Source organism: Gadus morhua, chromosome 22 (assembly GCF_902167405.1).
Source record: "Gadus morhua chromosome 22, gadMor3.0, whole genome shotgun sequence".
In the NCBI taxonomy this organism is placed as follows: domain Eukaryota; kingdom Metazoa; phylum Chordata; class Actinopteri; order Gadiformes; family Gadidae; genus Gadus; species Gadus morhua.
Genome location: NC_044069.1, coordinates 7,845,981 through 7,858,077, shown reverse-complemented (window position 1 = coordinate 7,858,077; position 12,097 = coordinate 7,845,981). Strand labels below are relative to the sequence as shown.

Below are 12,097 nucleotides of genomic sequence, written 5' to 3'. Positions count from 1 at the left end.
TATTTGATTCATAATACCTCTTTAAATCAGGGTAGGCAATTGGGAGAAACCAGTCAGAGTAAACTAGCTTTTTTAAATTACCAAACCGAAAACATCCCATCTCTCCCTTCATGCAAACCTCTAAAGCCACTCCCCCAAAACGTCACCAGCTGGCTAGCTTTAGCAGTAGGTTGGCTGTGGGAGGACTCTGTTCACGCGCGATGAATGTAGGGGCAGAGGGCTCACAGGTAGCCAGCTAGCGTGCAGGTATCCGATTGGAAAGGCTTATAAGCAGTCTGGGACAGCCACTGATACTGGATTTTGTTTGGTTTTGTCAGAGCATTAGACTTATTGTTGGCTTTGCGAGGTCAAGATGTCGACACAAAATTATTCTAGAATAAATTGCCTGTCCCAGCTTTAAGAAATAGCTCTTTATTTAACTATTCCAATTACCTATAATAATATTTATAGGTCAAAATAATATGGGATAGTATGAATAGGTATGCTTAAACAAGAATACCGCAACGTTTACAGAAGATCTATTTTATGGCACTGTCAATACTTTACTGTCGAAACAATTTAAATTTTTTGATGAAACTTTGTGGCCAGGTCTAGTAAATGTCAGGGCGGGGTGTTCAAAATTTTATTTACAACATCATACACTGCAAAAGAAACGTCAAAAACAATTTTTTTATCAGAGTTGGTTCTTCTTCTTCACCTGGCATCAAATACAACCACTGTATAGGAGTTAAGGAATTTAACATTGTTTATTAACCCTATAATCAACCACAGCAATTTGATTGTTTAACCTCATACGTCTCTGGTTCATGTCAACACAGAGATTGTATGCACTAGTAATGTTAGAACAAAAAACTTATTTTGTAGTATTTTGGGAATAAAAGTATTTTCAGATTTCTGTAATAGATGGTAAGGTCTAACCCACATTCAATCTACAGAATACACTGGCACACTTAGGAAAGGATACATCTCTTGGTTCTCTTCTTGTACATGATTCTGTAACCACATTCTCTGCATCGGATGGGGTCACGTGCCTTTATTTCATTCTCTGTGTGGCATTCTGCGGGACGGAAGAACAACATCAAAGTCTCAACATGGCACAGGCGCGGAGTCCGAAAAGAGGCTTCAGTGAAGAGATAGAAAAGGCCTTTTGAGAGTCTATGGATCTGTGGGAGACATGGTTGTGGGCTGCATGGACCTGAACACATCATACACTTGGTGCTTTTCACCAGAGGTCACAGCACAGACTTACAGGTTCATATAACAAAGTAAAATCATCTTGTAGATAAGGATCCATACTTTGAGTAGATTTATATATATATATTCAAACCATGATGTCAGATTTGAGGTCAGCTTTTGATTCATTCTAGCATCCTGGTTCTTTGATGTCAGCGTTATATGGCATTATAGATATATATAATGGTCAACAACAGTCTCCCTTGACACAGGATGTCATATATAGTTCTATTCACAGAACACGAGTCATCACACAGTACTGTATTTAAGACAGATTACAGCTACAAAATAGATATGCTTCCTGGCAAGGTAAACACTTTATTTTTATTAAACATGGCCTGAATTTAATGAAATGGGTTGTAAACATGTTGGAGTGTACTGTAATATATAATATGATCATATAGTATTATATGACCGTCCATCAATACACATTGTTTAATGCACACCGTTATTGTGGTCTGAAAATCAAACCTCCACAATATCATTCTACCCTTTTACGACGATCAGGAGAAAAATACCAAGTCATCATAACAATGCAACCATTATTTTACCTCCACAGATGTACACCATGGGCTGCTGCTTGGGAGGCTGAACGTCCTTCTGGGCATCCATGCCTGACCCTAAAAGGGACGCATTTTTATTCAATGTTTCGTTCAAGATGATTCCGTTTTGTGGACTTCTGATCGTCTCATCCACAAGCACAGAGAAGCATGGTGGTGCTATATGGCTACGGAAATATAACGTCAGTTTTCCGAGCCATAAACAGCGACTCTAAACTCTTGTATAAATCTATTATAAACCTACAATCATAATTTTTAATTTGAAATATAACATACCTGAGGGATACAACACAAGTATAGGGACTGGATAGTTATTTACTTTTCTTTGAATCGCACACTGTACTGCCCGCGCATGCGTACACCAATCACTGACCTCGCAACAAAGTGTGTTTTGATTGGCTGAAATAATTCTCCCTACCACTAGTCATTGGTGCGTTGTAAGCTCTCATCGTACGTGTATGTGTTTGTGTGTGTTCGTGTGTACTCCGACCCACGAGAGGGCGCCATGCCTTGCCATTCCCCAGCTGGACCCACACAGTTTCCCAGCGACAGGCACATAAAATAATGAGCAGATCCTAAACACTAACTTTATCTGTCCGATTTGGAAACATTCACAGCGACGTGTGTCCTCTTTGAACCCCTAAACCATGGAGCAGACTGCGCCTAAAAGGTGTGTACACTTTGATCCAGCGTCAAACCAAGGCAGATTCTGACATAAACTAGCGTTCGTTAGCTTAGCTGTCTCTCAACATTATTTAGCCTAGTTGGTTATTGATGATTAAATTATTCGCAACTACTTTAAATGTTCCTTCGTTTCCTCAATTGTGTTTTTCTTGTGTTGACATTAGTGTGTTGAGGTGCCTTGACAGCAGGTTTATCCTGGTACAGACATCATGGATGTATCCATAGCTGTCAGGCTAATAGAAGTTAGGGTATTTTCCAATGGGTGATCAACTTTTTCCATTTTTGGACTGCTAAAATGTTGCACTGGCTGCAATGTAAGAAGTATTCCTACTCGTTGCCACGCATCACTCCTCTTTGGTCAGTGAAGCTGATTCTGCCTTTATCAGCAGATCTGTATGATCTGAGTTTGTTACAGTAGGTTCATTTTATGAGGTTGTGATTTAGTATTGGTCATAATTGCTTGACACTCATTTCATATAATACAATGACTTTATAATTCCTATTTTGGGCTAATATGTTGGGGAGTTCACTTTCTTACTTGTGTACCACTTTGTATCCACTTCACAGCAAGCTGAAAAAGCTCAGTGAAGACAGTCTGACCAAACAACCGGAGGAGGTGTTTGATGTCTTGGAGAAACTTGGTGAAGGGTAAGCTTGTCATTTATAGCTCCAAATGTTTACGACAAATGTTTATAACGCTTGTGTCAGCCTCACATAACCAATCACTGTGAAGCTTCTTATGTGTTCTTGATTGGTATTGAAATGGTCATCATGTCGTTTTGCTAACAAAAGGTATTTGGGTGAATGTATGCCCTTGCACTGCTTTTTAAAATTGAGTTTCCTGTCTCTGTAGCTCCTATGGGAGTGTGTATAAGGCCATACACAAGGAGTCGGGCCAGGTGGTGGCCATCAAGCAAGTCCCTGTGGAGTCGGACCTGCAGGAGATCATTAAGGAGATCTCCATAATGCAACAGTGTGACAGGTAGGAAGGCCGTGCTTCAGTGCCCTTACTCTCTCTTGCAAGTCAACAAATAAGTTGCTACATTATCCCATCGTGTTAGTGTTTTCTAGGATGATCTGGTAAAAAAAATCATGTTGTTATTATTTTGAGTGTGATATGGTTCCACGAAAAGTGTGAAGGGAATGTTCATTTTTGTATAACGATTTTCTTTTTCACTGCTTGAATGATGTATTAAAAATGTTGCATTTGTTGGTGTCTGACGCGAAACAACAAATCCTTTAGACAACTTTCACAATTAAAGGTTATTCTCAGTTCTTCAGTTTGAAGTGCTAAAGGGAACTTGGTCAGTTCTTGCTACACCAGTTAATTGTGTTTTTCTGCCACTTCCCTCCAGTCCATATGTGGTGAAGTATTATGGAAGTTACTTTAAGAACACAGACCTGTGGATCGTCATGGAATACTGTGGAGCAGGCTCTGTGTCTGACATCATCAGGCTGCGCAACAAAACGGTTGGTCTCACACACACACACAAGCACACAGACACACAGACACAGACGCACACAGACACACAAATCTACATACACACAAATCTACACACTTGTGTGTGTGTGTGTGTGGCCAATTGGTTTTGCTTGCTTCGTTGATGTGCATGTATCCAATTACTAGTATGCTTGAGGTAATGTCATTTTTATGTTCATAAGTAATATCAACCGATTGCAATAATGTAAACACACAAAGCCAAATGCTAGACAAGAGGACAATTAATAGACAATCTATTGTGAATCTATCCAGAATCATGGAAGATGCTCATCACGAGACTTCTGTGAGGTTAGCGTATCTCTCCCCCCTAATTGACACACTTTACCCCACACGCTGCCCCCATTTGATGATCGCTCAGCTAACGGAGGACGAGATCGCCACCATCCTGAAGTCCACCCTGAAGGGGCTGGAGTACCTGCACTTCATGAGGAAGATCCACCGGGACATCAAGGCCGGCAACATCCTGCTCAACACCGAGGGGCACGCCAAGCTGGCCGACTTCGGGGTCGCCGGACAGCTCACGGTAACACCACTACCATGTTGCTCAACTACGGCACCATCGCACTGCTGGCTGTCTCTGGGAGACGGGAGGCCCCAGTCTGCGTTACTTTTTAAGGGTTATTTATATCGTCATTGCCTGTACTTGATGCCCACATTCCTCACATCCAGTCTGAGATCAATACAGCACTTAGCATCTAATGATGAGTGTCAGCTATATCAAGATAATGTATGTTATTTATATTAAGATCATGTATGATAGTTACATTGGTATTTATAGAGGAGGTGTGGACTTTGTGGAAAATGACTGTGTGTCTGTGTGTCTGTACAGGACACCATGGCTAAGCGCAACACCGTGATCGGGACCCCGTTCTGGATGGCTCCGGAGGTCATCCAGGAGATCGGCTACAACTGCGTGGCGGACATCTGGTCCCTGGGCATCACGTCCATCGAGATGGCGGAGGGCAAGCCCCCGTACGCAGACATCCACCCCATGAGGGTGAGTCCACCCATGATGCACCGTGATTCACCGTGGGGGGGGGGGGGGGGGGGAGAATAAGCTCACAAGCTCACAAGTGGGAACAGGAAGTGGTTGGTGACTCAGGGTAACTGGAGTTGTCTTTTGGGTGATTGGTGTAATTGGTTTATTATCCGATATGTCGCGGTTGTTTTCCCGTGAATGGTCCTTCTGTTCAACGAAAGCCTCATGACATGGCAAGGGGGAGTCTTCCTGGCATTGAATTATTGTTACAACGCAGGTAAATCGCAGTGATGATGTAAACAGAACAAAGTAGCAGCCGTTGCAGCGCTGTCAACAGATTGTTGTTGTTTTTTTGCCTTTCTCTCAACTTTGACCTTTGACCCCCCGCAGGCCATCTTCATGATCCCCACCAACCCGCCCCCGACCTTCAGGAAGCCGGAGCTCTGGACGGACGACTTCACAGACTTTGTGAAGAAGTGCCTGGTGAAGAACCCGGAGCAGAGGGCCACCGCCACGCAGCTGCTGCAGGTAACACTCACTCCTTCATTCCTTCACTCCTTCACTCCTTCACTCCTTCACTCCTTCACTCCTTCAGTCACTGACTCACTCATTCACTCCTTCACTCCCTGACTCACTCCTTCACTCCTTCACTCACTGACTCACTCCTTCACTCCTGCACTCACTGACTCACTCCTTCACTCCTTCATCCCTTCACTCACTGACTCACTCCTTCACTCCTTCATTCCTTCACTCACTGACTCACTCCTTCACTCCTTCATTCCTTCACTCACTGACTCACCCCTTCACTCACTGACTCACTCCTTCACTCCTTCACTCCTTCACTCACTGACTCACTCCTTCACTCCTTCATTCCTTCACTCACTGACTCACTCCTTCACTCACTGACTCACTCCTTCACTCCTTCATTCCTTCACTCACTGACTCACTCCTTCACTCACTGACTCACTCCTTCACTCCTTCACTCACTCCTTAACTCCTGCACTCATTCACTCACTCCTTCACTCAATCCTTCAGTGACTGACTGGGTGACCTGGGCTTTCTCCAACTGACAGAGTATTTCTAAATACTGATGGAAATCATTATGATGTGTTTACACACAATGGTGCATTTGTCCGTCTTTTGGGGATCCCAGTAGTGCCACCATGAGAGTGTTGAACCACAATCCGTGTTGTTGAACTGCTCTGAACTTCATGATGTTGTTTCTTTATTCACGTTTGTGTGTGTGTGTGTGTGTGTGTGTGTGTGTGTGTGTGTGTGTGTGTGTGTGTGTGTGTGTGTGTGTGTGTGTGTGTGTGTGTGTGTGTGTGTGTGTGTGTGTGCGCGCTTTGCAGCATGCTTTCATCAGCCAGGCCAAGCCGGTGGGCATCCTGAGAGACCTGATCACCGAAGCCATGGAGATGAAGGCCAAGAGGCAGCAGGAGCAGCAGAGAGAGCTGGAAGAGGAGGAGGACAACTCGGTAACACACACACCGCACAACACACCCCGGGACACGTTCACACACACCGTGATCGGAGGGTTGGCCGTTTTCTTTTTAGGGAATTCTCCTACCTCCTACCTCCTTCCCTCCTACCTCCTTCCCTCCTACTTCTGGTATAAGGAGACGGAGTAACAAGTCCGGTGGAAAATGCCTGATGTTCACACTGCTTTGGTCGCGGTGGTTTTTAAGAGGAACGATGAGTCAGAGCTTATGATGGTTCTGATGAGTTCCTCAGTCGGTTATGATGGTTTTGGCTTTTTCCAAGTAAAACAGGATGTTAGGTTGGTTGGGGGGGGGGGGGGGGGGGTTGGAGGGAGATGTGATCGGATGCTTCATTGGGGAAAAACTGAAGTGGTTACTACTTATTACTGCAAGGGAGAAGCGGTGTAAAACATATGATGGAATGCACAAAGCAACACTATTTGGGAAATGGTAATCATACCAAGCCATAACTGAACAATATTTATAACATATTTATTTTCAATAATCTATTGACTTCTTCTCGATGAGCGTAAATATGAGTGTAAACTACGACGGAGGGCCCTATTTTTAGACCATAACTGCCAAGATAAGAGTCAAACCTCCGTTTAACGCTGCCTCTTTAAACTCTAGTTTGGCCCGCTGAGGCCTACTCGCCTAGCCTGCCTTGGCCTGGGGAAGCCGCCGTCATTTCCTTCAGCACCAGAGGCCTGGTCACCGGGCCTAGTTCAACTGACTGGTGTCCGCGCATCCTTAAAAAGTCTTAAAAAGTCTTAAATTCATGTTTCTAAATTTAATGCCTTGAAAAGTCTTGAATTCGTTACAAATGTCATATGCTGGTCTTAAATACTGTAAAACAAGGTCTTAAATTAGTCGGGCAGGACTTTTTATTTTTTTATTTTTCTCGTGGGACTTTTCAGGAAGGACATGTAGAGAGGCTTCTTTCTTGATAGCTGCATAAACGATTATCTGCGGTTTTTGCTAGCTAGTCTGCGACAATGGGTAGGTGAATGAGTCTCATTGAGTGACACACATGCTATGCTTGGGTTATAATACACCGGGATCCCCCCCACCATCGCGTGTTTTAGGTCTTGAATTTCATTCAAGGTGGTATTAAAAAGGTCTTAAGAAGTCTTAAATTTGACTTGCTGAAACCTGCAGATACCCTGTACGCGATTGCCCGCCTCCAGTCACTTCCCTTGTCGTCATTCTGTTGAACCAGCCAATAGCGCGCCAGGGGGAAAAAGCCAGCTTGGTGATCGGAAGCAGAAAGAATTGTATTGCTCTTCTCCAGACCCTTCTGCAGGGCGAGGGGGGGGTTGGGGGTTCCCAGTGTACCGCTCTCCATGAATAACGAAGCATTGTGTTTTCTCTCAGGACGAGGAGACGGAGGTGGACTCCCACACCATGGTGAAGTCCGGCCCCGAGGGGCCCGGCACCATGAGGGCCACGGGCACCATGAGCGACGGGGCCCAGACCATGATCGAACACGGCAGCACCATGTGCGAGCTGGACCTGGGCACCATGGTCATCAACAGTGACGAAGAGGAGGAGGAGGAGGAGGACCAGAGGTCCATGAGGAGTGAGTGCTCTGTGCCGGCCCCGGGTTTAGTTAGTGGGGGGGGGGATTTTCCTTCGGGGGTCCAGGGAGGTGTGGAGGTCCAGGTTTAGGGGGAGATTTGATCTTTGAAGTCATTTTTTAAAATTGGACTGGCGAATTGCCCAGCCTGGGAACCAGACGACGAACTTGTGTTCTGTTTTGCGCTCTGAACTTGTGTTCTGTTTTGTGCTCTGAACTTGTGTTCTGTTTTGTGCTCTGAACTTGTGTTCTGTTTTGCGCTGGTTTATGCCTCGGTGCCCCTTGATGATGCCCCTTGGGAAAACAGCTACAAATTTAATCTTTATTAATTTAGGAATTAATTCCTACTGAACCATAATGGATTGACTACATTCGGTTTCGAAAGACGTCAACGCCTCGAGTGAATGAATGTGTATTCTTTGCGGAAAAAATGTCATGGCCGATCAATTCTGTGTATAACGTATTTTATAATAAGTCGACGTGAATCGATTTCCCACTAATGGCTTCGTCTCCCGTCCCCCCTCGTCCCGTCAGGGCACCCCACGTCCACGCAGCCCATGCGGCCGTCCTTCATGGACTACTTTGACAAGCAGGACTCCAACAAGGCGGCGCAGCAGCAGGAGAAGTACAACCACAACCAGCCGCAGGAGCAGCCCGCCTACCACATCCAGGCCAAGAGCGTCTTCCCCGACAACTGGAAGGTGCCCCAGGACGGCGACTTCGACTTTGTGAGTTACGGCTGAACCGGTTCTGAGATGGCGCTTCATGGGCCCTCATGACTGCTCTTTGTCATATTAGTTACAATGCGGTTGTTGTTGTTATTAGTATTATTTTTTTGCCAGAATATTATAATCCTTCTAATATTTCCCTACAGGGCTTTTAATAGAAGGAATACATATTATAATTGTCTTAAAATTATCCAGTTTAATAAATTGGATATATATCTCGGTGACTTTCAAACCGGTCCTCTGATCTGATTCTCAGTCCAAACACAGGCCTGGCTTCTAAGCCAATCAGGAGCTCTATCTGCTCACGTGTCTCACCCCCCTGTCCGACCCTAGCCCTTGCGCCCTGAGCTTCCCTCCCTCACGTGCCATAACCTCTCTCTGCTCCTCTTCTCCATACTGGGCCCTCAGTTGAAGAACCTGGAGTTTGATGAGCTGCAGATGCGTCTGACGGCGCTCGACCCCATGATGGAGCGGGAGATCGAGGAGCTGCGCCAGCGTTACACCGCCAAGCGCCAGCCCATCCTGGACGCCATGGACGCCAAGAAGCGGCGGCAGCAGAACTTCTGAGCGACTCTCATCCCCACCCTCCCCCTTCGCGGTCCGACCTTTGGTAGCCTGTACGTCCCTCCTCCTCCTCCCCCCCTCCCCCCCCCCCCCCCCCCCCCCCCCCCTCAACCCCCCCTCCAACAATCACCCCGCTCGGACAATCTTATTTTGGCACGAACGGGATCGTTTTCCCCACAGCAAGACTCTTGAGAAACAATGGTGCGTTCGTCTCTGCGATCGTTCTGGATCCGCTACGGGAACGGTGGCTAGCTTGAGCTACGATCGCTAAGTCGCAGCCCGCTGAGCTACGATCACTAGCGCAGGGCCGCTCGAGGTACACTCCCGCCAAGGACAGAGCGGACGGTGGGCACGGCTCGAGGGGATCGCGAGGTCGTTTGTCCCGTTCTTCTCAATGTTACAGCCCGCACGTCACGTCACGCGTGGGCCTCGCTACTTTGCTTCTCGTGGAGTCTCTGACTTTGTGTACCGCCACCAACACTCCAGGATAGTCGTTGTTTTATTGTTTTATATCAGCTCCCACTACAGCCAGCCCAGGATCTCGCCACTCAATTAAATGCTTGGATCTTTATTTTTATTTTTTTGTTGTTGTTAATCCTGGAGCCACTTAAAACAAAACCTAATGAAGGAGATATAACGTGGCAGAGTCGTAACTTTATCACTGCGTTATTTAACTTGTGCGAGGTGGAGAATGTTAATAGACTAATTGATTGCATTCCTCCCTTTCTGGAAACATCAGCAGGAAGGTTAAGCGGCCAAGCTGACAAAACGACCAGGCGTCTAATCTGCTGCTTTTTGATGTAGAAATATGTAAAAGAATTTAGTGTGTCCCTAAAACAAGCTGTGGAGCTTCGCCTATGACCAAAGACAATCATGAAAAGGATGATGATGAAGAAGAATGCCTTAAAATGTGGTTGAAAGCGGGTTTTCAACAGGAGGAAGTGATGCGATCTGAGTTGGAGAGATCGGACGATAAAGCGTCTTCGCTGGCTGGTTTTCATATGATGTAATTTATTGGGAAAGCCGGAATGTCGGTGGAAATGGGTTGGAATGATCTGGAAGGAGGGAGAGGTCCCAGACCTCATAGGTCTAGGTCTGGAGTGGTTCATGGGCCATGATATTTTAACATTTCAGCTTAATCCTTTGTGATTTTTTTTTTTGATTTGACATGTGAAATGATAAACCACCTTCTCGTTAGCCTCATAATGCATACTTTATAAAGTGCACATTAAGTCTCATGTGTGATTTTGGTTTTCCTTTCATGCTAAACAATCTTTTTTTTTGTGTATACAATTATTTATCTTTTTCCATTATTTATTTTTCTTTGGATGGATCAGTATCTCGCTGATTTACCTTTCACAAGACATTCACATTCCTCCATCATTCTGGTCATACTTGATTATTTTCTTCTACTCTTTTGATTTATTCAAGGGCTGTATCAAAATGGTGGCCTCCTCCCCTTAAACAAAGATGCATGTTTACCAAGCGCTCGAACCCTGAGGTCAACGCACGGGAACGTAGATTGAGTGAACTATGTCGGAAAACAAGTGTTGAAAATACTCTTCGACCATTCGACATACAAGTGCCACTATAAACTCGTGCTTCGTCATGGTTTCAGTTGATGGTTTTAAAATGGCCTGACTAGATTCAACTACTTTTCTGCTAATTTTATTTGTATTTCTATCTTCAAACTAAAGATTTGGTGTATTGCCATTTTTAGTTTTAGCAAGAACTACAATTGAAGCCTGAAGTGATTTCACAGCACTTACAAATTGCTCAATTCATGTCACATCTCAGTGGGGGAAGACACAAAAACATTTAGACATGCATGCCCGTTTAATGTAATCATCTTTTAAGACTTTCTGCATATCTTTTCATTAAGTGCTAGATTATTTTTGGTGTTCATGTCAACCAATGTTCGTTGAATATAGTTGACATCTCATCCTTTCAACACATTCTGAAGTCTTCAACGTATTAGCAGTTTGGAATACTGTATTTTATATTTCCAAACAGGCTTTTCTTTCTTTACTTTTTGAAGCACTAGTTAAAAAATACTCGCTAACACATTGGCTTTTATTTGACAATTTATCAGAGGGAATGTTTGGCCTGTTTCTTGCTAGTTTGTGACGTTGCATGTTTCTGACGGTTTTGATGGGGGTCATGGTTATGATGTTTTTGCTTTAGAGGAATGATATAGAAAGGAAGAAAGCAAGAGAGGGCCTATGCTGGCAAGTATGGTAGGGTAGTATTTATTCAAAGCTGCCTTTTGTCAGTTTTTAACAAGTGCAAACCATTACAATGATTTTAGCAGTTTAAAAATAAAGGGGTTGCAATCCGCAAATTCTGCAACATTTAATCCAAGTATAATTTAGACGTGTGTATTTCACAATATCTTCAATGTAGTTTGTACATTTGGGTGGAGAGTGGAATGTAACCATATGTTTGAACTTAATTTATATTTTCTTTTTATGTTTTGTCGAAAGTAATAAAGGTATAAAGGCAGTGGTCGCTATACGTGTTCTTTCTTGGATACATGTGACATGACGGTTGATTTGTCACAAAGGATTAGTAAATCAATTGTCTTGTGCAACCATCAGAGGGAAGACTCGTTACCGTACTCCCACCATAGATCCCCTTTGCAGAAATGTACTTTATGTTTAGACGTAGTGTTGTTTACCTTTAATGTCACTAAACCAACAACTAGTAGGCCTATTCCCTCAACGTAATGCCTTTACTTCGTGTAGATTTGTCACTTTTAAATAAAGCATAGCAAACCGCCTTTAAATAATGC

At 44.4% G+C, this 12,097-nt stretch overlaps 2 protein-coding genes across 3 annotated transcripts; one reads left to right on the top strand and one right to left on the bottom strand.

Annotated features, from left to right (window-relative positions):
• Positions 1 to 608: 608 nt before the first annotated feature.
• Positions 609 to 2,185, bottom strand: polr2k (RNA polymerase II, I and III subunit K). Its single transcript, XM_030348066.1, has 4 exons — positions 2,070 to 2,185; positions 1,785 to 1,853; positions 965 to 1,057; positions 609 to 716 (listed from the first exon to the last, which is right to left on the bottom strand). The coding sequence occupies exons 2-4, from the start codon at positions 1,843 to 1,845 to the stop codon at positions 694 to 696; spliced, it is 177 nt and encodes a 58-aa protein (XP_030203926.1). The 5' UTR covers positions 1,846 to 1,853; positions 2,070 to 2,185; the 3' UTR covers positions 609 to 693.
• Positions 2,186 to 2,292: 107 nt separating this feature from the next.
• stk3 (serine/threonine kinase 3 (STE20 homolog, yeast)) lies at positions 2,293 to 11,808 on the top strand. 2 transcript variants are annotated; one of them, XM_030346292.1, is made up of 11 exons: positions 2,293 to 2,463; positions 3,045 to 3,125; positions 3,331 to 3,459; positions 3,833 to 3,947; positions 4,337 to 4,501; positions 4,808 to 4,975; positions 5,348 to 5,485; positions 6,310 to 6,435; positions 7,813 to 8,017; positions 8,549 to 8,742; positions 9,151 to 11,808. In XM_030346292.1, exons 1-11 carry the CDS (start codon positions 2,441 to 2,443, stop codon positions 9,307 to 9,309), a joined length of 1,503 nt encoding a protein of 500 aa, XP_030202152.1. In that variant the 5' UTR covers positions 2,293 to 2,440; the 3' UTR covers positions 9,310 to 11,808. The 2 variants fall into 2 exon arrangements, with proteins under 2 accessions (XP_030202152.1, XP_030202151.1); XM_030346291.1 differs by having other exon boundaries at positions 9,142 to 11,808.
• Positions 11,809 to 12,097: the final 289 nt, after the last annotated feature.

Excerpts from the sequence above, each read along its gene's own strand:
- polr2k (XM_030348066.1), bottom strand. The coding sequence starts at position 1,845 with ATGGATGCCCAGAAGGACGTTCAGCCTCCCAAGCAGCAGCCCATGGTG. Across the intron at positions 1,058-1,784 it reads CATGGTGTACATCTGTGGAG|AATGCCACACAGAGAATGAA; the intron begins GTAAAATAATGG and ends TCCGTCCCGCAG. Across the intron at positions 717-964 it reads CAAGAAGAGAACCAAGAGAT|TGGTTGTATTTGATGCCAGG; the intron begins GTATCCTTTCCT and ends ACTCCTATACAG.
- stk3 (XM_030346291.1), top strand. The coding sequence starts at position 2,441 with ATGGAGCAGACTGCGCCTAAAAG. Across the intron at positions 4,502-4,807 it reads GGGTCGCCGGACAGCTCACG|GACACCATGGCTAAGCGCAA; the intron begins GTAACACCACTA and ends GTGTCTGTACAG. Across the intron at positions 8,018-8,548 it reads GGACCAGAGGTCCATGAGGA|GGCACCCCACGTCCACGCAG; the intron begins GTGAGTGCTCTG and ends TCGTCCCGTCAG.